The sequence below is a fragment of the Sycon ciliatum genome, chromosome 6 (genome assembly GCF_964019385.1).
Source record: "Sycon ciliatum chromosome 6, ocSycCili1.1, whole genome shotgun sequence".
Classification (NCBI taxonomy): domain Eukaryota; kingdom Metazoa; phylum Porifera; class Calcarea; order Leucosolenida; family Sycettidae; genus Sycon; species Sycon ciliatum.
In genome coordinates, this window is record NC_088648.1 from 9,814,613 (window position 1) to 9,839,781 (window position 25,169).

The 25,169-nt window shown below is 46.3% G+C and overlaps 1 protein-coding gene and 1 long non-coding RNA gene across 2 annotated transcripts in view; one reads left to right on the forward strand and one right to left on the reverse strand.

The window, feature by feature from the left end:
* Positions 1-6,160: 6,160 nt before the first annotated feature.
* Positions 6,161-13,519, reverse strand: LOC135819329 (SH3 domain-containing protein 19-like). The gene is made up of 5 exons (XM_065332517.1): positions 13,501-13,519; positions 10,905-11,152; positions 10,449-10,503; positions 7,716-7,853; positions 6,161-6,560 (listed from the first exon to the last, which is right to left on the reverse strand). The coding sequence occupies exons 2-5, from the start codon at positions 11,133-11,135 to the stop codon at positions 6,361-6,363; spliced, it is 624 nt and encodes a 207-aa protein (XP_065188589.1). The 5' UTR covers positions 11,136-11,152; positions 13,501-13,519; the 3' UTR covers positions 6,161-6,360.
* Positions 13,520-24,702: 11,183 nt separating this feature from the next.
* Positions 24,703-25,169, forward strand: part of LOC135818827 (uncharacterized) — a 5,060-nt gene continuing 4,593 nt past the window's right edge. Inside the window, exon 1 of the long non-coding RNA XR_010553772.1 lies at positions 24,703-25,068. This is a non-coding gene — a long non-coding RNA (uncharacterized LOC135818827). The remainder of the gene's footprint in view (positions 25,069-25,169) is intronic.

Here is a 25,169-nt window from a genome sequence, read left to right on the forward strand (position 1 = left end):
GCACCTCTTGCCTCTTGGTTGGGGTACACCATCCAAGCCCATCGTATCCTTTCTCACAGTACACGCATGGTCAATGCACCGCCAATAATATCGTTCGTCGTCAGAAGCACGCTTATCAAGCCGATAAGTTTAACCACCTTGGCAGAATGCCGGCTTGCCCTTGGCTGTCACAAATCGGTTCAGTTCCATTTTTGAGAGTTAGCTTGCATAGGAAAAATTAAGGAAAATTATGGCCTATCCCCGAAAGTACTGCGTCTTTTATAGGGTGACTGGTGTACAAGTACATGGCAGTGGTAATACCCCGTACAAGTTGTCAACAGTCATTGATAGTCACTAATAGTCACTAATATAATTATTGGTGTCCGTACGTACATTAACATGTACGGCGCTGAAGTGCCTCCCGCGGAAAAAAGCTGCGCGGAAGAAATTGGCGCTGACATGTCCTGGGCTTTAAAATTTCGCGCTGAAATCATTGGCGCTGTCAAGACACCGCGCTGAAATGGCACCCAGATGAAATGCCTCGCGCTAAGGCGGTCGCGCTGAAGTGCACCGCGCTAACATGGACGCGCTGTCGCGGGAGGTTACCGACAGTACATGTGTTGGCAACGAGTTACAGACTGTCATTGAATTTAGAGTGAAACCTGTCTAAGACGACCGCTCAAGGGACCTTCAAAATGTGATCTCTGTTAGTGTTACCAGGTGGTCTCCTTATCCAGGGTCATTTGACTGGAAATAGCATCCCTTGATCCTGGTTTCAGTGGTCTTCTTGGACAGGTGGTCGCCTTATCCGAGTGGTCGCCTTGACAGGTTTCACTGTACGTGGAAACTGGTCTCATCGCGTTCGCGCTTGACGGCCCCGCACGCGCGATTTACGGAAGGTTCTTAAGGCTAACGGAAGAAGGTTGAGGTGGGTTTTGAGGGCTAAACCTGATTTTTGCTACAATTGGTGAGATGAGGGGCGGATCACACAGAAAGGACGAAGTGCTAGTGGAAGCGGGTAAAAATATTTCAGATACATAAAACAGTATAGATAAGTACAGTCATGTACGTGTACCAGTAGATCTCGTCTCCCATCCCCCGGCTGCACAACAGGTATATCTACTGAGTACTAGTACTACTAGTGAAAAGTTCTGTGAGGTTTGTCGCCATATCGCTCTCCTTCGCCTTCGGAGACGATTCGGATAACACAATCGGCAAGCCGCTCCCGGATCGACTTCTGTTTCATCGTTCTGGTTTGGTCCCTTCATGAAGTTGCAACGCAACACGCAAATCCGTCCCGGTAAACCGAAAGCTATTATTCAGCACTATGCTGATCAACGTGTTGAGACCTAGACGGTCGCCATAAGTTTTGCTCTCGGCTTCAAGATGGTTCATCGTCCTCGTCAAGAGCAGCGAAAATCAAGAGCATTCTTGTCTAAACGATTATTCCTTCAAAGCATGCCATCATAGCATCAACACGGCATAATGTGATTAGGGGTGTGCGGATAATGCTCGAAAAGGTGGCAGATTCTGCTCGAAAAGCAGTGAAATTGGCAGAACCATACAAACCTTATGGCGGGCAATTCCTCGAATTCTGCTCCATTTCTTTATCCACATACCAAACATGCATGAAACTTACCAGAAAAAGTACCGAATTCTGCCAATTTTTCTGCCGGCATAATCCGCATATGCCTAAATGTGAGTAAGCTTCCATGCCGAAAGCAGGAAAGGCGGAACGATCCGTGTATGTGCAAAGAGGCTAGCTAACACAGAAAACGGCCCAGACCAAGGCACGGACGTGCTTCTTGAACGTAGTACTGCATAAAGTACAAATTTTCGTTCACGAAATCTTTCGTTAGATCGCTCCACCAGCAGTCTCGTTACGAACTAAATTTCGTTTTTGTTCGAGGTCTGTCACCCCGAACGTTCAGAAAACAACTTTAGTTTGGTACAAGCTTTAGTTATTTCGTGCCCCCTAACATGTAACCGTTATGTACGGGTATTGCACATGTACATGTAGCAATGAATCAGTGCAGCTACAGCCTGTACAGGTACGCTTAGTCAACACCTCAAAGCACATTACAGAGGTAGACGTAATGGGAGTGCAACCCCTCGTAAACAACGCATTGCTAGAACGCACTCAGCGTGTATTGCGCGAGATTACCAGGCTAACAGTAACAGTAATAGGTTGCCTGGAGAATTCAGCACGGACGATTGCAGACTGCATAGTGAAAGGTTGAACGAACTACATAGATGCATAAATGCTCGTGCTAGTCCCCTACTTTGCCGACTTTTCACTCCTCGTGCTGTCTCATTATCCCGCACTGCTAGAATTACCCGTTCTCAGGAATTGCTCGGCCTGGTACTGCCCCATGCCAGATTGTATTTTGGCTATCACTCTGTATCTTATCTTGGAGCTGACCGATGGAACGCCCTCCCTGCCGCGATTCGCACCATATCCCTACCTGCTGCATTTCGCTCCGCTATCTTCACGTGGCTAGGGCACCCTGTAAGAAGACCATAGGTCTGTGGGGACTGCCCTAGTAAAATATGAATAAATAATAATAATAATAATGTGGAAGAGAAAAGGACATATGGATACGAGTTAAGAGTAACTCTCCATCACTGTAACATGATACTATATACAGTCAGAAAGTGCAATAACTAGGCACAAAACTGACAGAGTACTGAAACATTCGACGTCCTGACACCTAGCTTCAACACATCTCCGTAGCGCTAACCGACAGCCTTCCAACTTGGAAGGTTCAAGGTTATGGAATAGACCAAAGAGGGGAAGAGTTACTCTTAACTCGTATCCATATGTCCTTTTCTCTTCCACATTTATTTATGGCTCAACATCCGAGTTTCAAATAATAATAATAATAATAATGCTCGAAAAACGTCAGATTCTGCTGGGGTTTCAATTCTGCTCCGAAGGAATGCATCAGTTCATTGGTAACTGTATGATCTACTCGTACACAGCGGGATCATGATCATGATCGCGCAGTGCTCAATACCGCAAAGAAGGCCGAACGAGATTGTTGCAACTCGAGTTTCTCGCTACACGATCGCGATCATCAGGCGAAATAATAGCGTTACAAGTGCAATACGTGTACATGTACGTGTACATGTACGTGTATTGCACATTAACGTGTATGTGCAGGTACATTGTAGCTTGCATTATACGTGTACTCGCGGTTACAGCCTTTACGCAACCGTCGTCCAACACCTCTAGCCTAGGCCCTGGGCTCTTGCGGAGATACACTGATCAGGTCAGCGATATTTGGAACTGCACGATTTGTGTGTGTGTGCGTCATCTGGCAGCCTGCAAATACCGTAAAATTCCGTAAATAAGCCCACCCTAAATAACGTCCATGTCCGATAATAAGCCCAGTTTTACTTTTAGGCGGTGTACACTTCAAGTCCATTTTAGCGCCCATGCCCGAAATAAGCCCAGGGCGTAAAGTGGACAAGTGGTTTACCTCTCAAAACTGTAATTTTATCGCTACATTCTTGGTTACGACCAAAGTTCCAGCTGTGGTTTGATGTACCTGTACCGCGCTCAGTGTGAATGGTGGTTCACTGAAACTAGTGGGTTGCTGATAGATTGATCTTCTGCAGATTGCGTCCGAAATAACGCCCATGCCCTAAAATAAGCCCATGCCCAAATATACGCCCGGTTTTTGACGCTCTGCAAAGTATACGCCCGGGGCTTATTAACGGAATTTTACGGCAATTATTATTGTAGAATGATTCTCCGATTATGATGCGGTGCCAAGATTCGGCGAGTGTAAAATGGCCAAACAAGGCGCTATGTGCGTTGAATGTGTTCATGGTGTTTGACGTGAGCGCATGGTGATTCTGTGTCTTCTCTGAACGACTACGTCACTCTACGTGCCAAAATCCCCAGCATGCATTGTGATGCACATAATCATGTAGGCCAGTTCAAAATCAGTGCACATGTACATGTAGAATGATGTAGTCCTGTAAGGACATACCGGTGTTACCATGGTTACTGATACATGTAGAATAGGACTAGCACGCATTTACCAGCCAACCATACCGATTTGGCCAGGACCGTCCCAGTATCGAGGGTGGTAATCGGCACCCAAACGTGTATTTGTCGCATGCCTCACAGCTATATTTGTACACATTTTCATACCTAACGTTAGGTATGTCATTGCCCCGATTTCAAGTTTTGCAAAGGTTGGCATGTATAGACTAGGTTCTGAGTTGGAGAGAAGCAAATTAGCAGACGAACCACAGAACGTCAGAAGCCTAGTTTCGACTAGGCCTTTCGTACCATTACCTTTCAAGTCGAATGGAGACTCACTAGATTTAGGCTAAGGCCTGTGGAGAATCCATAGAATACAAAGTTGGAAGGCCGTTGGTTAGCGCTATCGAGCAGTGGTCAGGTTCACTTTCTTGCGGTGGTATGTCTCAGTACTCCTTGTCAGTCTGGTGCTAACTTGTACACGTCTGACGGTTCTAAATCTGGTTTGGTTGGTGGACTCTAACGCATAACCATGATCACTTGTGCCTCACCGTTTTCCATATTTTACATTATAATATACCACGGTAGTTAGGAAAAAGAGGAGAATAAAGAGGATAAATGGAAATAGTGGTGCAGATTACTAATGTTGCAGATTGACAACAGCATACATGTATTTTGCAGCATAAAGTTATGTTCGACAAAATAGAAAAATACGAGACGCACAGAATTATTATTACTCAGCAGGCAAAGGCGCGGTACGTTCTTCAATGCCTTCCTGCAGGTCCGGCATTGTCCCAACGACCTCCGTAGTGGCCGAATTGTACCGGTACATAAAACGGGTAAGTCAACCGGGGCTCCCAAGAGTTATCGGCCTATTATGTTGCTCTCAGTCATCAGGAAAGTTCTCACGTCCATCCTGACAGTAAGGGCGTCGGAGTCTCTCCACACGTATGTCCGAGAGAGTCAGGCAGGATTTCGTGCTGGCCGCTCTACAGCAGATGGTGTCTTCCTTACCAGAGTGTTGTACTAACGCTCAGCTCTTGGTGACTGGCACTACTCAGCTGCACTGTTGTATTCCTCGGGTGCCTTAAAGGCTTTGACACAATAATCCGCCAAACAGCTCTGGAGAGGATGATGGCAGCAGACTGCCCTATCAGAATGCCGGAAACACTCATGTCCAACACGTCTGCTCGGGTAAAACTCAGCAACAAGCTCAGTACACCGTTTGACGCGAACATTGGAGTTGTCCAAGGCGACCCACTTTCCCCGATAATGTATAATTATCATGTTTGCTGAAGGAGCTATGCGTGAAGTTGATTTGATTTCCTTTTATTCAGTTAGACCCTGTCCACACTCTCAATACGCAGACGACACTACCTTTCATGCCACTGAGAAAGAAAGAATTACGGCCCTCCTACCTACATGTAAGTGCGAGAAAGTTTTCGCCGAAGACAAGCTTAAACTTAACCTTCAGAAAACCCACACATTTACCGCGTCCAAGGCTGATCCAGAGTGGAAATTAGTGAGGCTCTTGGGCTCTTTGCTAGGATCAGCTGAGGACGTGGACTCTAGAATAAATGCATCAAACCGTGCTTTTGGTTCCGTTGCTTGGGATTATCACAGTATTGAATCTCGTTTATGTATGTTTAAAGTTTAGATTTTGCATGCACTCTTGTACAGCTGTGGCCTCTGGACACTAACGAAGAAGCTGGAGGCTGTGGGGCTGGGAATTCGCCGAAAATCGATGTTTTGGTGCCTCAGCAGCATGTAAATACAATTTTGTAGCCATTATCTGCGAAAAGTGACTGCGACTTTAGGCATTTTCGAAAACGGCCAGCAGGAAAAGACGCCGAAATCAATGGCTGTCAAGAAACAGCGGATAATTGAGCCGAATTTACAAATTTCGAGCTGATTTCTTCTGAAAAGGGTTGTTTCAGTGCCTCTACAGCATGCAAGTGAATGTGCATCTATACTCCGAGAGGGGACTTCAAGTACCCCTATAAGCCGAATTCTGAATTTGGGGTTCATAACATGGCCGAATTTGGACATTCTCCTAGCCAATCCAATAGCAGATTAGGGGGAAAAAGCGGGCCGAATTGGGAAATGCCTACCGCCGACGCCTGGCTAGGGAACAAGCGTCGAACAAGCATGGTCCTCGTGTGGACGCGTGATAATTCTAGAAAGTAATGATATTGCCTGAAATTTTATTCCAGTGGATGATCCATACCAGTCTAAGAGTAACACACATGGTTCCGGTGGTACCTCAGCACCGATAGTTTGAAATGTGGGGAGTGAGATCGATGTTCCTCGCAAGGCAAATCGGGTCAAATTTGATATCCGTAAAAAACCCGATAGTCAATGGAATTGCTATGTGGTCATCCAGACATTCAAATACGCTCAACGAAATTGGTAGGAAAAAGGCCATATTTTCCATTGCAGTCACCCGCTGCCCAGCCATTATCAACGTCTTCAACATTCGTGATGATGTCACCAACATCGAAGGACAGCTCGTCAGCATCATCTGCAGTGTAGCCATAGAGCGCCTTGGCTGTTTTGGTACCGCTTGTGGAAGTATCCTTAGAAGTATCTGAGAGAGAAAAAGAAGAAGAAAACGTCTTTGTGCTTCGCCCGTACAACACAGCAAACAACAACAGAGTTGCACAGCCAATAGCTGGCAATGGCATCCTGCCCCTGCAACACACCCCTGCCCCATACAGCATACATGTGCCCTTGCTGCCGCTGATAGCCTATTCAGGCCGACAGCCCAGCCTTCCCAATTAACTATGCGGAAAACAACAAAAACATATAAACACAAAACACAAAAATAATGCCAAAACATGCACGAGAAAGAAAGAACACGATATGGTCGGGTAATGCCAACATTATGGCTGGCATTATAGTCCCTTTTCTCCAGGTGGCATAATGCTGGCACCATTTCGCATGCAAAATTGGCATTACAAGCATAATTGCCGGTCGACAACGGTGTCATGCATGAAGCTGGCTAGGTCCAGTTCCAAAAATCGTGCATCTGAACCCGTCCGGCTTCGTCCGGAGACTTGACGTTGCAAATCAACCTTCTCAGTGGATTGTTTCAGACAAAACGCTCACTGCTGTTTAAGTTTTTCTTCTACGCTTTGGCCTTCATCCAAGATGGCCGGCCTTCTTAAATCGACTTTTCCAAATTTCAAACTGGCATTATGGAGTAGTGTGAGCATTATACATATTATGAGCATTGCCTTTAGCATTATCGCAACAAATAACTAGCATTACCCGCCCATGCCTACTGAGTTCTACACCGACTATGGGCGGGTGAGAATACGGGCACGTAAATCCTGAGTTCACCACCGATTGTGGGTGGGTGGGAGAGTTCTGGTCCTATCAGGGAAGCAGACCACTGCGAAGTGACGACCACGTCGGGCTGTATCTGCTTTTCGCAGACTCGCACCGAACCACCATGATTGTCATGGCTACGCACAAAGACACGTGCTTTTAAACTCTCTTACGTCCGTTGGAAAGCGTAACAATCCAGTCGGAAGTGAAGTTCAGGTCTCGGCCGCAGATGAAGATACTGAATACATGGTTAATGGGAGTGCGTCCTCCCTCGTGTGGGAGCACTCTTTGTACGGAGTAGATTGGGCTAAATTATGATGAACAGGCTGCACTTCTGAATGTCTCATAAAATAAATCGGGAAAGTTTTAGATTCATTATGTTGCCCAAATCTAGCGTGAAGGAAAAACTCACCACTCGAGACCTCTAGACAGCTAACTGGGAACATTCCACAGTCTCCACTTGGCGAGATTCCCATACACCAGCCATCGTCCGTCGTATTAACAATTTGGACAGTATCTCCTGGTGATAAGGATATTTCGTCACTTTCCTCTGCAGAGGGGATTGAGAAGAATAAAAGAAAGCTCCTGAAAGTCTCATAAACCTCCGAAATATCGGACACTCAAGGCATCTTCTATCAGTTCTATCACACTTATCAATCGTCCTTATTGGCGTTACGCCATCGTGGAATAAAAGAATTATAATTATAAGAAAGAAGAAGGACCAAGGAACTTCAAGTTACGCTATAATGTCCACTAACACCACCAGTTACTAAACAGTCAGCTCATGCTATAACATTGCACGACACAGACCGACGGTACTGACGTTCTACATCTAACTGGCTAACAGCTGTAGCACATCTAGGATGCGCACTCCAACAGCCTTCCAACTGGGAAGGTTCTAAGTTATAGAAATAACAAAGGAGGGGAAGATGAGCGCAACAAGGATAAGCACGTGCTGAAAGTCTCCTTATGTTATTTCTATAACTTAGAACCTTCCTAGTTGGAAGGCTGTTGGAGTGCGCATCCAAGATGTGCTAGAGCTGTTAGCCAGTTAGATGTAGAACGTCAGTACCGTCGGTCTGTGTCGTGCAATGTTATCGCATGAGCTGACTGTTTAGTAACTGGTGGTGTTAGTGGACATTATAGCGTAACTTGAAGTTCCTTGGTCCGTTTTCTTTCTTATAAATTTATCCTTGGCTCTCCATCCGAATAATTATTATGGTGAAAAAGGAGAAGGACAAAATGTTACGAGTTATGACTAACTGTCCACCAACGTAATCAAATCTTATACAGTCAGCGATTGCGACAAAATGGATCCAGTTTCTTTCGGCATTCTTTGTTGCCGTGATGCGTAGCTCGTGCTTTTCTTCGTTGCGCTTTCTTTCCCCTCTTGGACCTTTCCGAACCTGAGCCTTCCAAGTCGGAAGGTTGTTGGTTTGCGCCTTGGAGAAGTGTTGGAGCTAGATGTCAGGTCGCCGAATGTCTCAGTACTCCTTGTCAGTTTTGTGCCATTTTGGTCGCACTCGCTGACTGTATAAGATCTGGTTACGTTGGTAGACAGTTAGTCATAACTCGTAACACATTATCCTTCTCCTTTTCACCATAATTTAATTGGCTCACCATCCGAGTTGAATAATAATAATAATAATAATAATAATAATAATAATAATAGTAAATCTTTGCGATGACAATATGTCGTGGCTCAAGTCCGTCATTGCGCAGTCAATGTTCCCTCAAACATGTATGGAATTATGATAATCAACTTTATGCCGACAACAGTGCTAGGGTGAACCAGTGTCACCATTTGACCATGTCTAACCACATTCATGGGCAGGCTAGTGTTCACGTCTGGTGATTTCTAAGTTTCCTATTCGAATCGTGCCGAAGTATTCTTGGGGCAGTGAAAGACAGCACGGATACTCGATCAGTTGTTACGTCCCTGAGTTCAACGACCACCCAATGTAAACAAACTTATCGGAGACAGGAAATGTATTAGGTAACGAGAAACTAACAATTTCAAGCTCTTCACCCACATTACCAATGAGGACTCAGAAAATCCAGAACCAGTTTCCGGGTACTGTAATTTCACAAAATTTTCGGTGTACTTTTATTTTCGGTACTTTCAGTGCGTCTGTTTCATACCTAAAATTTCAATACACCGAACAAACACTAACACACATAATCCAATAGGGAACTGCTTCTCTGTACCGAAAATTTCTGTTCACCTAACCTAGCCTGTTGTCCTCATACCGAAAATATTGAGCACCGAAAATTTCTGAAATTAGATTATTCTCTTCAAGTGGAATGCAATTAGAAGCAAATAGAACAAATGAAATGAACGGATAAACGGCATCACCAGGTTGGTAACCATTACCACGTAAGTGATAAATTATCTGTTCCTGTTTGGTTTCTTTAGCCTCCCTTGTACTTCTAGTATCACATTTCCCACTTCCTCTTTTCGTTTCTCTCCTCTTGTTCATTACAATTACGTCTTCGCTAAAATTTATGGACTGGTTATGGAATTTCTGAGTCCTCATTGATGATGGTGGTGACGAGCTTGCAATATGTAGGTTTCTTTAAAACAGAGAGGTTCCAGGCTGTCCAAGAGAGTGCTCAATACCGATTGGTAGAGCTGGTTCGAACAATAGGAGGACACACTGCTGTTTTCTGATGATCGCTTAGTGTGTGAAACTCGGAGTAAAAACACTTTCTCTGTCCTCCTATTGTTTGTAGTTTTCTTTACCATGTTTACCACCCAATAAGATAATCAGCTCGTGAATTCTAGTGGCCTCGCATTTGCAGTGGTCCGCATACATGTATGCACATGTTGCTGCTCAGTACAATTTCCCGGGCGACTCAACACTCATTTGTTCATGATTCTCTGCTGGCTTGACTGCTGTCTATCTAGAGCAAGTAGGGCTCGGGGAGTCTGGAAATGATTATGACATTGACTCAACACAGTACTCCATTATTCATACGTTTTGAGGGAGTTGAAATAGGAAAAGTCTGAAGAACAAATTGACTGCCATCTGTCTGACCACTAGGACTCGAACCAGGCACCCTCACTTATGGCCAGCGATACCCTATACCATTACTAGTCTATGATAATTATAGTCTGCAAAACAGTGCAGTCTGTAGTACTCACTGGCATGATAGTGGTGCAGTGCACGAGCGGTGCTACCCTTGCTTGGAGGGTCAGTCTGTGAGAGAACGAACAAAGATTGAAAGAGCATTGCCATCGTCCTGGAGAACGAGGTTCGCATTTCTAGGCCTGAATGAAGCATGGATCAGAGTTGAAGCCGGCGGATCCACACTAGAGTCTAGACCATAGTATTTACGTCGGTCTACTTGACTTTGAATCAAAAATCCAGTGCCACTGAACAGAACCCTAATACCACTGTACTAAACTTCAATTCAGCCACGTGCACTTCACACGACACCATAAGAAGTGGTCTTTAAATCTTGTTTGCTGCGAAACACTGCCTTTCTCCGCTAGTCTCATCTAGCTGTTATGTGAGCGATACAGGATGATAACGTTACCTAGAGGAGAGATGTTGTGTTTCGCACTACAGAGACTATGCAAGTTTATGATTCTGATCACCTTTTTCTGTCCAGTTTCGCTTGAGTGGTCCTGAGTCCTTTTCAATCCTTCGTCGGTGTTTGGCGCAGACTGAGAGCTCTCGTGCTGGTCAAGGCGCTCGAGCAGTTGCTTCTGACGGACCAGGGCTTGTTCAAGGTCCTTGATGAACTCACTGATCTGATCATGCGCTGCCTTTGCCTCGCTACGTAGAGCTGCCAAAGACGATCCTTTCCGGCCCTGGTCCATCGGCATTTCTGATTTTTTTCCTGCTGGACACCAATATCACATCATGAAACAGCGAAGACGTTTTAAAGATTCATGAGTTGGCAATAATAATAATAATGATAATAAAACTGGTCGCGTGATGAAGCAGCATAACGATAGGTGTGCAAAGTCATTATTATTATTATTATTATTATTATTATTATTAACAAATGGTTTGCTCCCCACACCGGAGCTCGCGCTATTCCGCCGACTTTACTTGACACTTGACTGACTCACTCACTCGGCGGAATAGCGCGAGCTCCGGTGTGGGGAGCAAACCATTTCTTACAAATCATCGCCGAAGTCGCAACCACTACTTCGTACTGTTGTGCCCAGCGCGGGCTTGCGACTAGTTGGTTTGGAGGTGACAGCGTTGCGAATGACCGAGGGTCCTCGACGTTTGTCTCACCGTCCAGGAGCGACACTGACTCACGCTGCTATCTGGTGTTCACGAGGTGTTTGTCGCGCTGGAAACGGAGCGTCTCTGTAAGTTTGTATCCCTGGTGATGTTTGTGCCTGGAGAGCACTATATAAGTGGTGCTCTTCAGGCACAATCTTCCTCAGCCTACTAAAGCTCAACTGATGAGGGGTGAATTCCCCGAAACACTGTGTATTGAGCAGGGAGTGGTGCTTTCTTGCAGGTTTGCCGAGTCGAAGGTTCGATGGACTTCTCGTGTGCTCTGGATGGCAGTCGTGAGTCAGTCAAGTGTCAAGTAAAGTCGGCGGAATAGCGCGAGCTCCGGTGTGGGGAGCAAACCATTTCTTACAAATCATCGCCGAAGTCGCAACCACTACTTCGTATTATTATTAACTTTTATTTTACTAGGGTGCTTCCCTCATGATGCCTGGTCCGCTTCTGTCCTGGATTCACTACCCCATGCATTGCAGCCACGAGCAAAACCAGCTGAGGCTGAGCGTTCCCTCCATGATTGCTTGTCCAAAGCGCACATTCTGAGCCCACTCAGATCGGTCATGAGTTGGTAGGTGTTTTTAAAAGAAAATATCCGAAAGTTTGCACTTTAGACTGTTTTAATTCAATGCTAGGGGTGTCCTGATTGAGAAAATCAATATAATTATTACGGTACCTACATGTATTTGGGCACTTTGGGGGTGTAAGCGGCAGTCAAAGGTCAGCAAATGAGCGATATTTACCGAAATATGTCAGATTTTGATAACACGTGTTATCATGCCCGTTACCTTCATCTGGTGGATACAATCCCAATACCAATGAAGTCAACAGGACTGGGACATATGTAGGAACTAGGAAGTCTCAGAAACATACATGTAGATGGTACATTGGAAGTATGTTTTTAGCCAGATCCTGGAGATTTTCCACTTCAACGGCCGACTGAAATACATGGCCTGGAAGTACTACAATGGGCAAACAAAATTGGCCGCAAACGTTTTAGTTTTTTCTTTTTCCTACATTGCTATATATGTATCCATAGAACAGACAGACATAAACATTATGGTGCGTAATTGGATGAATAACGGCGCTAGGACGGAGAATTGCGGACTCTTATACACGATCAGATTAGGCCAGAAATTCACAAAATGGCATGTGTGCCCCACTCAGTTTGCCATGAGCAGAAAAGGATTACGCCTGCTGGTAAAAGTACATGTAATGACCCATGCAAGTAAATGAGGCAATAACAGCTTATTTATAACTAGAAAGTTGGTGTCAAGGCACTGTTTGCGATAAAAAAACCCAGCTTGCACTATACGTGTACTCACGGCTACAGACTTTACGCAATCGTCGTCCAACACCTCTAGCCTAGGCTCTTGCGGAGATACACTGATCAGGTCAGCGATATTAGCAACTGGTGAAAACCAGTCCCCGGCCCTATTCACACAGAACCTTTGCGATCACCAAGAGCGCTTTCCAGATGGCATGCCGGATTGTCCTGTGACGGATTTTCTGCTGACTGCAAAAAGTGGATATTCTCGATCACTGAGTTTGCTGGGAAGGCTGTCCTGCTAGGGTTGATTGTACATTAGAGGTTGGCAAATACTAAAATAATAGAGCGCAAACAGTTTTCACGACTTATAGTCAAAAGAGAACATTGGATATCGCTGGTGAGCTATCCTTTGTGTATGTCTTAGACTCCTGGAAGTACGCCAGTCACACGTGGCGAGGACCAAGTAAGTATTTTTAGTTGAACGCGTTCACAATCTCCACGATAAAGACAGTCATTGAGTAGACAAAAGAAAAAGGACCAAGGAACTACACGTTACGCTCTAATGTCCACTAACACCACCAGCTACTAAACAATCAGCTCATGCGATAACATTGCACGACACTGACCAACGGTACTGACGTTCTGCAGCTAACTGGCGAACAGCTCTAGCATACCTGGGATGCGCACTCCAACAGCGGTCCGAGTCCAGCATTGTGTTTACTCTGAGTCTAACTGCAGAATGCTGCATAAACTCACTGCGCTCTGTTGACAGCTTCAAGACCAGGAAAACGAATACCTTTAAAAGTTTAGGTCGCTTGACGGAAAACCAGGCGGAAATGAATAATGAGCACGTGTGTAATGAAATAGAAACTCGGCATCAGGTGTGCGTGCGTGTGTGTGTGAGTGTATGTGTGTGTAGGGGAAGTGAATAATGAGCACGTGTGTAATGAAATAGAAACTCGGCATCAGGTGTGCGTGCGTGTGTGTGTGAGTGTATGTGTGTGTAGGTGTGTGTAGCCCTTTCCCAAAGATGCCATAATTTTTTTGCAACTTATGCTTTTCGCAACCGTGCCAAAACAAGTGCTAGTTGCTGAAATCGCATCCATATTTTCAGAAAAAGCTCAAAAGTTGCTAATATCGCAACCAGAATTGGAGAGTTCTTGTGCAAAACCTACAAAAAAGGGGCCTAGCAGAAATAGCAGAAGTGCATCGACAGCAAACTCGTAGATCTACCCCCCTTCCTGCTGTGAACCACCACTTTACACAGTGCCAGTAGCCTGTTGCATTGTTCAAGTATCCTACATGTACATGTACATCATTCCAGTGCAAGGCAAAGGGAACTATTACTTCAGTGCACAGTATCACAACTACCGTTCATCTACTGTTTCTCTGAAATCAGTTTGAAGGCAGGAGAGAAATGAGCGAGTACGAGTATGCATTTGTCCGACATGTAGTTGGTGAGTCGGTGACTTGACCTTTTGACCCCATGCCATGTCACCAATTTTTGTTTTTGTTTGTTTGAAGTTTTATTTTACATCGCAAACCAAACGGGCATTGATGCCCAATATTATGATGGCGATAGAATAAAAAGTGTGGCTCGATAAAGCTGCACTTGAGAAAATGAGAAAACAGTCAATAGGAAGTATTTGTACCGGTAATTACAAGTCAAGTTCGAACGAAGTAACAATCAGGGAGAAATAGGAAGATGAGGACCTATGCCAGAGGGAAGTGCTATTCGGCCATATTAACCGTAGAAAAACACTTTCAGCAATCTTTTAAACGGGGTTGGACGACGAGTGGACGTGAGTTCCTGTGGCAGGGTGTTCCAAAGCTTCACGGCGGAAACCAATGGTTGGCTGTCGCCAGATGTTCGCCGAGTTAGCGGAACAACGTATTTGCAATTGTCATTGCCACGGGTGTTACTGGGAGGTTGGAGGAATTGCGCTAAGGTTGCGGAAAATTGCGAAATAGTTAGGGAAAATGAAGAAAGTTGCGAAAGTTGGGAAGGTTGCGATTTCTTCCTAAACAACGAAAAGTTGCGAAAAAAGTGACGAGCATCTTTGGGAAAGGGCTAGGTGTGTGTGTGGGGGGGGGGTAACCATGGTAATGATGGCGAAGTGCTGGAAAGGGGTCTAACGTCTTGTCAGTCCATGACTTGACATGTAAGATGGGAAATCAGAGCCTCTTTATCGGGCACAATATACACATGTACGTTGTACAGTCATGATGCATTCTGAATATTTACCCAAAATGTTCAACAAATGTTCAACAAATTAATGTTCAACAAATGTTCAACACAAAGACAAAGTCCAAAAGAAGGCGAAAAAACACAGAAGCATAATACGGACTGACCACGTGCTGAGCATGTGCTAAGCACGTGCTGCACGACCACATGTATCTCAGAGATACATCCGATATCCACTGGACAACTCACTACTAGTACAGTCATGTAGTTACTTACTGCTACTTTCCTACTAGTAGTAGGCCAGTCTGTATTCTGCTTTTGTGATTTTTGACCGTTTTCTAGAACTTTGTGTTGAACATTTCTTCGAACACCTCGGGAAAATATTGATAGTGTTTATTATGGCCGCAATCAATAGGACAAGCCGAATCGACATGGCAACTGTATTCGTGAAATATCAAAAATGTGGAAAGTGCAATAACACCGATGAAAGTAAGAAGTTATGGTGAAGAGAACAATGATTACGGATTCGAACATGCTTTCGCACAGCACTCATCAGAAATCTTCGTTGTACTACTGAATAAACCTAAACAAATGAAATCTTAATAGGAAACCAAAGTAAGATACTTGAATAGTTTGCAGGCAACCTGCCTACACTCAAGAGAGCACTGCATTTCACACAAAACCATTAGAGGTATCGTTTCAACGTTTCGGTCTTCATGACCATCATCAGGAATGAATGAAATTAAAATGAAATTATAATTTTCAAAGTGAGATAAGTAAAAAAAATAACAGCAGCAATGAAAATAATGCAAGTGTGAGCTATGACAATGAGAGAAACTGCGAGAGAAATGAGAAAACTTGTTCCAATCCATAATCGTTGTTCTCTTCACCATACCTTCTTACTTTCATCGTTGTTATTGCACTTACATGTAGTTCTCACATTTTGATATTTCACAAAATAAAGTTTCCAGCGAATTAGATGGTTTGGAGGTATTCAACGTTGTGAATGGCCAACGGTCCTCAGCGCTTGTTCAGCACCTCCATGAGCGACACTGACTCACGCTGCTATCTAGTGTTCACGAGGTGTTTGTCGCGCTGAAAACGGAGTGTCTCTGTAAGTTTGTATCCCTGGTGATGTTTGTGCCTGGAGAGCACTATAATTATAAGTGGTGCTCTTCAGGCACAATCTTCCTCAGCCTACTCAAGCTCAACTGATGAGGGGTGAATTCCCCGAAACACGGTGTATTGAGCAGGGAGTGGTGCTTTCTTGCAGGTTTGCCGAGTGGACGGTTCGATGGACTTCTCGTGTGCTCTGGATGGCAGTCGTGAGTCAGTCAAGTGAGAATTCAAGTCGGCAGGAAAAGCGCGAGCTCCCATGTAGGGATCGAGGAACACACACTTCCCCAACTATCGCCGAAGTTGCACCAACCTCTTCTTCACATGTTGATTCAGCTTGCCTTATTGATCGCGGTCATAATTAATTGTTTTCTCCTCGCCGTCTCTTTGTCTGTGTTTGTCGCGCTGGAAACGGAGCGTCTTTGTAAGTTTGTATCCCTGGTGATGTTTGTACCTGGAGAGCACTATAATTATAGTGGTGCTCTTCAGGCACAATCTTCCTCAGCCTACTCAAGCTCAACTGATGAGGGGTGAATTCCCCGAAACACTGTGTATTCAGCAGGGAGTGGTGCTTTCTTGCAGGTTTGCCGAGTGGATGGTTCGATGGACTTTTCGTGTGCTCTGGATTGCAGTCGTGAGTCAGTCAAGTGAGAATTCAAGTGACGTCGGCAGGAAAAGCGCGAGCTTCCATGTAGGGAGCAACACACAATTCCCCGTGTATCGCGGAAGTCAGTAGTCAGTCGTCCAGAGCAAGCTCGAGTACGCCAGCACTGCCTACGTACACTGTCTCGCGGACAACGTGAGAGATCAGCTGCTACGCATACATGTAAGTAAGGGAGAACTTACATGTAGATGCATATTTGAGCATGACACATTCACGCGCACATCATACTTGCTTCAGAGGTACCACATAATCAGCTTGGACAAAAAGATATCATACTCAGGCCATATTCTTCGTGTTCCGTTGCATCCGCAATATCTGCAGTTCACTCCTCTCTGACATGTTCTCCCTTCGCCGTGACTGCGCTCACACAGATACAGTCGCCCGCGGCCAAGTCAATAATTCCCTTTCCTTACCCATTGTGCAAGCTCACGCTGGATACAAATCTTTTTCATTCCTTGGTGATGACCGCTTCAATGCGCTTCCCGAATCCCTTCGCACAAATCATATCCCCAATTCATTTCGCCAGGAACTTAACCAATTCATTCATCTTCGGTACACTGTAAGGAGACCTAGGGTCTGTTGGTAATGCCCAAGTAAAATTATAAAATATAGTACAAATACAACAAAAAAAGTCGCACCAACCTCTTCTTCACATTGCCATCTTTTTAAGTGTTTATTATCCCCGATGACTGCGATGAGGAGGCTCTGATTTCCCCTTGTACATGTACAAGTCATTAATTTTATTTATTTAATTATTTCACCTACCCGTGGCCAGAGAATATAGGCCAATATGGAGGGAGGGGGGCGGTAGCCAGCCATGGCAGTAAACAAAAACAAAGCAAAAATAAATAAATATTACACATTACTGGAGGCAAAGAGAAACAAATGTGAATGAAGAACTAGCAGTTATTAGAACACGAGCTTCATGTTGGCCTTGAAATCCTTTAGCGTACAGGACGATTTTACTGATAGAGGCAGGGCCAGCCAGAGAGAATAGGCAGCAAAAAAACGGAGATCTGGTATAAGCTGAGGTTCGGGCTTTAGGTAAAGTGCAGGGATTGCGCGTAGGACGAGTGGGAAGAAACCAGTTATATTTACGCAAGTGTGGCGGGGCTTTGTCAAGACGAATAGAATGAACAACAATACACAGTTTTCGATCCGCTTGACTAGAGATAGGGAAGGTGTTAAACATATCATACAGCTCGGCAGAAGGAAAGTATGATGGTTTGCGGAAAAGGACTTTGAGTATCCTCTTATTGTGGACTTCCAGGGTACTCATTAACGATTTACTAAGTAGGGATGACCAGGCGGTTGAGCAATAGAGAAAAATGGGGAGAATATAGCAATGATAAAAAAGGCGAATGCATTCAAGCGGTAGGTGGGAGCAGTGAGACACGAGGTAGCCAACAGCTTTACTGACTTTGCTACAGATATAGTCGACATGTCTACTAAACGATAAGTCTGAGTCAATGACCAAACCAAGATGTTTGTGTTGTTTTACCACTGTGAGGTCTGTGGGGGATCCGGGAAGAGTGAATGCATAGGTTGGCTCTGAGTTCGGCAGGAATAATATCTCAGTCTTGGCGATATTAGGTCTTAGTCTCCAGGTAGTCATCCACTGATGGACCTCGTTGATACCGCGCTGGAGACTGTCTCGCAGCCTGTCTAGACACTCATTGAACCGGAGCAGTGCAGTATCGTCAGCAAATAAGGACATACCTTCAACATGACTGGGAAGATCATTTATATACACTAGGAAAAGGAGGGCCCTAGGATGGATCCCTGGGGCACTCCGGACAGAACAGGTGAAGCATCTGAGAGAGTTCCACCTACAAAGACAACTTGCGTTCTGTCGGATAGGTAGTCTGTAATCCACTCCAGCGCTGAGTCACACACACCGAAAACTTTGGAAAGTTTAGCAAGTAATGCACGGTGCCACACGGTGTCGAAAGCTTTCTCGAGGTCGAAAAAGCACATGGCAACTTTCCGCCCCATATGACGATGGTCGGCAATTTTTTGGATCAGCTTGGTGAGCTGTAGAGCGGTCGAGTCACCACGACGAAACCCAGATTGCGCGGGATCCAGAGCAGGAGAAATATGATTATACAATTGATTGAAGAAGAGCCGTTCGCAAAGTTTGGAAATACAGGACAGGAGGGAAATTGGGCGATAGTTACTAGCTTGAGATTTGCTGCCTTTGCACTTGTAAATAGGCACAATTTTAGCCAGTTTCCAGTCAGTAGGGAACTTGCCTGTGGTAAAGGAGAGGTTAAATAGGCGGCTAAGTGGAAAAGAAATCGCAGGAGCTAGCTTCTTTATCATATTGTTCGTGATACCGTCTAGCCCTGGCGCTTTCCCAGATTTCAGGTTTGAGATGGCTTTACGAACATCTGCTGTAGTGATATGAACGCGGGTGAATTGGCGAGTAAGACGAGTGTCATATTGGAGAGGGGGTATTACTAAACGTGGGTCATCAGGCACCGCGACAGAGGTAAACTGCTTGTTGAGGATGGTTGCTTTTTGGAAGCTGTCGGACACCAGCAGCCCATCAGGGCTTGCAATGTCAGGGATGCCAGGTTTTACGTTGTGCGATCGCTGACTGCGGACAAACTGGTGAAGCGTAGTGCTGCCTGAGGTAAGTGTTGTTTTGATTGAACGAATGTACTGGCGGTGGCACCAGCGGGAGAGATGTCTCACCTGGTTCCGCTGTGCCTTATATGCTGATAGGTTGTAGTCCGTAGGGAATTTCTTGGAGAGGCTGAATGGGTCACGCTTCAACTTGATAGCCTTGCGTAGTTCAGTGGAAACCCATGGATGATATTTGCGTGTAGACCCTGGGGTTGAGGGAGTTCGATTTGGTTTGCGGGAGCTATGAAGGGGAACATACTTGGACAGCACAGTCTGCAGGACACTGTGCAGGTTACTAAGTGCACTGTCCACGTCTGAGGATATTAATGAGTTCCAAGGTACTGAGTCTAAGTCTGCATTGACCGCCTCCCACACAGCAGGTGTGACGTGTCGGAGATCGAAAGACATAGGGTTAGGCTCCTGAGCTTGAGACGTTATTTCGCGGGGAGACTGAGGCAGGGGGATGTCGAACTGGCAGTACACAATGGCATGGTCTGAGGCGCCCAGTGGGCAGTCAGTTTCGACGCAAAACGAGAGATTGGCACGGTTACTAAAAAAATTAATACCAAATCCAAGCAGGCTTGGACACCAGAGGGTGACGTGTATGTACATGTGTTGACGAGTTGGTGAAGACCAAATGGACTGAGCGTGCGATACAATTCAGCACCGGCAGTATTGGTGGAATCTGTCGAACACCATGACGTGTGCTTGCTGTTAAAATCACCTGTCAAGATAACGTGAGACGATGAAAGAGGAAGAGTAATGAGTACGTCTTCGAGAGTCTGGCAGTACCTTGCTATATCTGTTGGCTTAGCAGAAGGTGGACGATAACTGCAGCAGAGGAGGATCGGCTCAGCTGCAGCCGGATACGGCTGGAGTTGAACCCAAACGGCTTCGCACCCATCGCGAGCTAGATCGGTACGCATGGCAACAGACTTAAACTTATTCTGTCGAACAAGGATAGAGACACCACCATAACCTCTTGCACTTGTCCCGGACTTATTCTCTGCAGGGGGCCTGTCCCTCCGGAAGGTGTCATAACGCGTAATATTAAGTGCAATATTCGGGTTGAGCCAGGTTTCAGTTAGGCAGATTATGTCAGGCTGCCACTCTTCAGCAACAATAGTAAGCTCTGTACACTTATTTACTACAGAACGACAGTTTGTTGATAGGAGTGTGAGCTGGGGTGGTGTAGAATGTTGGTGAGTGGGAAGGGAGTGTCTGGTAGGAAAGAATGGGTGTGCGTGTGGGTTCAGTGAGGAAGGTAGGTGTGGGTCCAATTGCATGGTTTAGTTACTAGCAGACTGATCCAAGGTTGTGCTGTCAGATGCAAATCTCCATTCCCTGATGGAAACTTTGCTTGGCCAGAAATCTTCTTCGAGAACCTGGTCAGTATGCTCAGCCGGAACAACAAGGTGAGCATAAGCAGTACCAAAGTACTTGGACTCCGAAATTGAGCAACTGAGGACGTCAACTGCTTTCTTTTTGCACCACTCCCTGATAGAGTCAGCCTCACACCCAGGATCGACATTTCCGAGGTAGAAGCACTTCCGCTTGATCCTTTCTGCCCCCTGGAGGCTGCCTCGCTTACTGGACATCGGCTTTTTGTACTGTGATGTGATAGAACGCTGCAGTGCGGGAGCACGAGCCATGTGTCGGTGTGGAGGATACTGCCAACCATTACGGTCAGTGTCACCAGCAGTGCCAGAGCTGGTCATTCGCGTGCCATGTTTGGGTGCGGGAGGTGCGTACTGGGAACCTACTTGTACAATGGGCTCTGTAGAGGATGCGCCAGGAATGCAGTGCTGCCAAACAATTTTCGCCTAAAATCGGACACCCTTCACCGCCAAGGCTGGCCACATGGTGCGAATTTTTCTCCTCGGCAATTTTTTCACAGAGAAAAATATCGCCTAAAACACCATGAAAATTCGCTTCGTTGCCATGGTAACCCCAGAGTCGTCATGAATGAGTGTGGTCGCAGACTGACTCTATACAGACTGTCAGTGTACGTGCCATCCAGCCTGATCTAGGCATGTTACTTTGCACTTCCACAGCCAAGCGCTAGCCTTTTTAGAAGCAAATGTACAGTGATTTGTGCCTTCAGTTGCGCTGAAAAGTGAAAGTACAGGACTTCTGCATAGGAAAGTAATGATCTCCGACATTTTGGCTGCTTTTCGGACGTTTCCCTTTTCGGACCGGTTTTCGGAAGAGCCTTCAAAAATCGGACACTGTCCGAAAAATCGGACGGTTTGGCAGCACTGGGAATGGTAGAAGTGTACATATTTGGACCTACTTGTACATTGGGCTCTGTAGTAGATGCACGTGAAAGGGTGGCAGCGTACGTATTCGGTTGGTACCGAGTGGTTAGTGGCACTCCCGGGGCTCGCACTTGCTGACTTTTGAGCTCCCCCATCTCTTCCCGCAATCGTGACAGGTAGTGTTGTTACGTGGTAATGGGGTAGGTCCCCCATTATGTGTGTAGGCTACATGTGTGAATGTGATTCTTGTCACCAATGTAAACAACACCTGTTATGGTCTCGGTCTGTGCAGAGCGCGACGACATCGTGCAGACGTTAGGCCCAGACCGATCCTGCCGGCAATTCTTTCGGCAAAATATCGAAGAATTTAAAGAGCGGAAAATGCCGGTAAAATCAGAGCAAAATATCGAGATGTTGGGTGCCTGATACTTGGATTTCCTTGGTTCAGCAGGTAGTTAATTTTATTTTCATTATTTTATTGGTTTGGTGAGACTACCATGATAGGTATCCATTTACCTCTGGAGAATCCGTATAAACAAACAAACAAACAAACACTACACTGCAGCAGTCCACTTCCGCCAAGCCACCGTACGCCGGACACTCCGAGCCCTGAACCCAAGTAAAGCCACAGGGCCTGATGCAGTACCTGCTAGAGTGCTGAGAAAATGTGCCGACTCTCTGGCCCTGCCCCTATCCAAGCTGTTTACCCTGTGCTTCTGCAGTGGTCATCAACCTGCCATGTGGAAAGTTGCCAACGTCGTACCGGTACACAAGAAAGGCCCCAAGTCGAACCCCAGAAACTACCGACCGATATAACTACTGCCCATAATGTCTAAGTGTATGGAGTCCATCGTGAACCGCAGCCTGTCCAACTTCCTGAAGAAGAATGACATCCTTTCTCACAGGCAGTTTGGTTTTCGCACTGGACTGGGAACCTCTGATCTGCTGATTGCTCTTCAGCATGAGTGGAGCCTTGCAGCTGCCAGTGGAGGCCTCGTCAGGGTACTCGCAGTAGATATTGCCGGGGCCTTCGACAAGGTCTCGCACAACGGCGTCCTCCACAAGGCTGAGCGGTGCGGCATAAGTGGCCTCCTCCTTGCCTGGCTCCGGAGTTACCTGACAGACCGCCACATCCGGGTCGTCATAGGTGGCCAGTCTTCACCGACCCACCGAATCCAATCTGGCGTGCCACAGGGCAGCATCCTCGGCCCCACCCTCTTCCTTCTGTACGTCAACGACGCAGAAGACCACCTGCCTGATGGGGCGAAGCTGGCTGTATACGCCGACGACACAACTCTCTACAAGTGCATCACCACCCGACTCAGACTGCCAGAAGAGACAGCAATCCTCCAGCAGGCAGTAGACTCACTGGCAGCATGGGGAAGCAGGTGGAGGATCAAGTTCGAGCCCACAAAGTCGCAGGCATTGACCATCAGCCACCACCGCTCGCCAACCCCCCCGAACGCAATACGCTTCCAAGGAGCAGTCGTGCCAGAAGTAGAGGAGCTCAAGCTTCTTGGCGTCACCTTCGACAGGCAGCTGGCATTCCGCAGCCATATCCGACAGCTTGCAGTACGCGGAGCCCAGCGGCTCGGCTTCCTCCGTAAGGCATCGGCTGTGCTAGACCCAAAGCACCGGGCAATCGTGTACCGTGGCTTTGTCCGCCCTGTGCTAGAGTATGGCATGCTGGTGTGGATGAGCGCAGCCCCCACCACCTTGGCCCGCCTCACTGCCATCCAGCGCCGTGCCCTGCACATAATTGGAGATGGAGCATACCTCCCGAGCCTCGACATTCGCCGTACCGTACCGAGCAGGGCTCTGCTTTCTGTACAAGCTGCACTTTGTGGAGGGTCCGGAAATGGTGAAAGCCATTCTGCCACCATCAGCAGCCGCACCGCAACACCGCATGCCTACTCGAGCGACAACCAGATCTGCAACACATCATCCATCGCAACTCACCAGTATCCTTCCCCCTCAGGCACGAAACAACACGCTCCGCTCATTTCCCCACTCCCTCATCGAAACGTGGAATCAGCTCCCACCTACCCTTCTGCAGTCTCCCCCTTCTCGCAGAGGCATGCACACGTTCAAGAAAAACGTCAACGACCACTTGCGGCGCAGCAAGTGGGAGTGGGCCACAGACAGGCTATGATCTCTGCCAACACACCAGCCTAATTATACTGACCGCACTCCAGCTCCCTTCTACCCCTCTTTGATCCCCTTCGCTCAGCCTTAAAACCCGATTATCAGTTCACTCCATCTTCCTACGGTGCACTGCTTTTACTATTGTTTTGTCCTATCCCAATCTCAAATTCTCCCCATTATCGTTTGCAAAGCCAGTGCTCCCCTCTTGGATGCACATGTTTCTTTTCTCCTATGCGCACAGGAGTAACAATGATTCCGAGACCTTTGGTCGGAGGAGTTACTTTTGCCCCGCCCCCACTTCCATCCAATATGCCACCGCCCCCGCTGTGCAGCATCTGATGGTACTGTGGTATTCAGTAAAAAAAAAAAAAAAAAAAAAAAAAAAAAAAATGCCCAGGACGAGATCATGTGACCGAAATATCACTGGGATTCACTGTGGATCCACATGATTTTGGAAGAACTAAGGGACACGTGCGTGGAAATCCGTGTTGAGAAACCGACCCTGCGATTTTATGAAAAGTTGTACGGGATTGTACGGGAATTGGATAAAATACACGTTTTTCCGGAGCAAAATGGAGCAAAATACCGAGATTCTTGTTACAGGCTCGGCAAAATATCGAAGATTTCGCAGCAACTTTTTGCGGCAAAATATCGAGGCGAGCGGAGCAGAATCTGTCTGTGCAGCATATCACGTGACAAACCACGACACACGCGCACACGCAGTGCTGCGGACACGAGATGCCTGAGTTCTCGCTAAGGCACACAGCCACAAAACTAAACCAGTATGAGTAATGTATGAGTAGATAGCCATCCGTGGTCCGACGGTGAGCATCTCTTGCCATTTACCACATGCATGTAAAGCACGATTCGTTCAAACATTAGATCACATCGCTATTCGGTCGGCACAGCTCAGTCTTCCATTTCTCACGACACAGTCCAGTTGTCCGTTTTCGTCTCCCTCCCTTTCTCATTTGTTGTAAACGTCTTCTAGTGTTGTTGAAAAGTGCCTACCTACCTTTGTTAGTCGTGCATTATCCTTTCCAGTCATTGTTACTCGTGCTCTCAACTACTAATCAGTCTGTAGTGGCTACAACGCTCTCTCAGTGAATAACAAGTTCAGCACAACGTTCTCTCAGTGAGTAACAAGTTCAGCACAACGCTTTCCTTCTCTAAACGACCTACTTACTCCAGTCAGCCTACACCGCAAACGTTTGAGGAAGATTTCACCGAACGGACAACTTACTCAGTAAGTAAAAATACAATCATGCGCTATAGGTCTATTTGAAATCCCCTGCAGCATTAGTATCACTGATATAGCACACTGTGACTATGCCTACTCCAGAGCTA

What these genes read in the sequence shown, in the direction of transcription:
- LOC135819329 (XM_065332517.1), bottom strand. Translation starts at nt 11,135, where the DNA reads ATGCCGATGGACCAGGGCCGGAAAGGATCGTCTTTGGCAGCTCTACGT. An exon ending in ACTGCACCACTATCATGCCA is followed by an intron (nt 7,854 to 10,448) that starts GTGAGTACTACA and finishes TCCCCTCTGCAG; the next exon opens with AGGAAAGTGACGAAATATCC. An exon ending in CTGTCTAGAGGTCTCGAGTG is followed by an intron (nt 6,561 to 7,715) that starts GTGAGTTTTTCC and finishes TTTCTCTCTCAG; the next exon opens with ATACTTCTAAGGATACTTCC.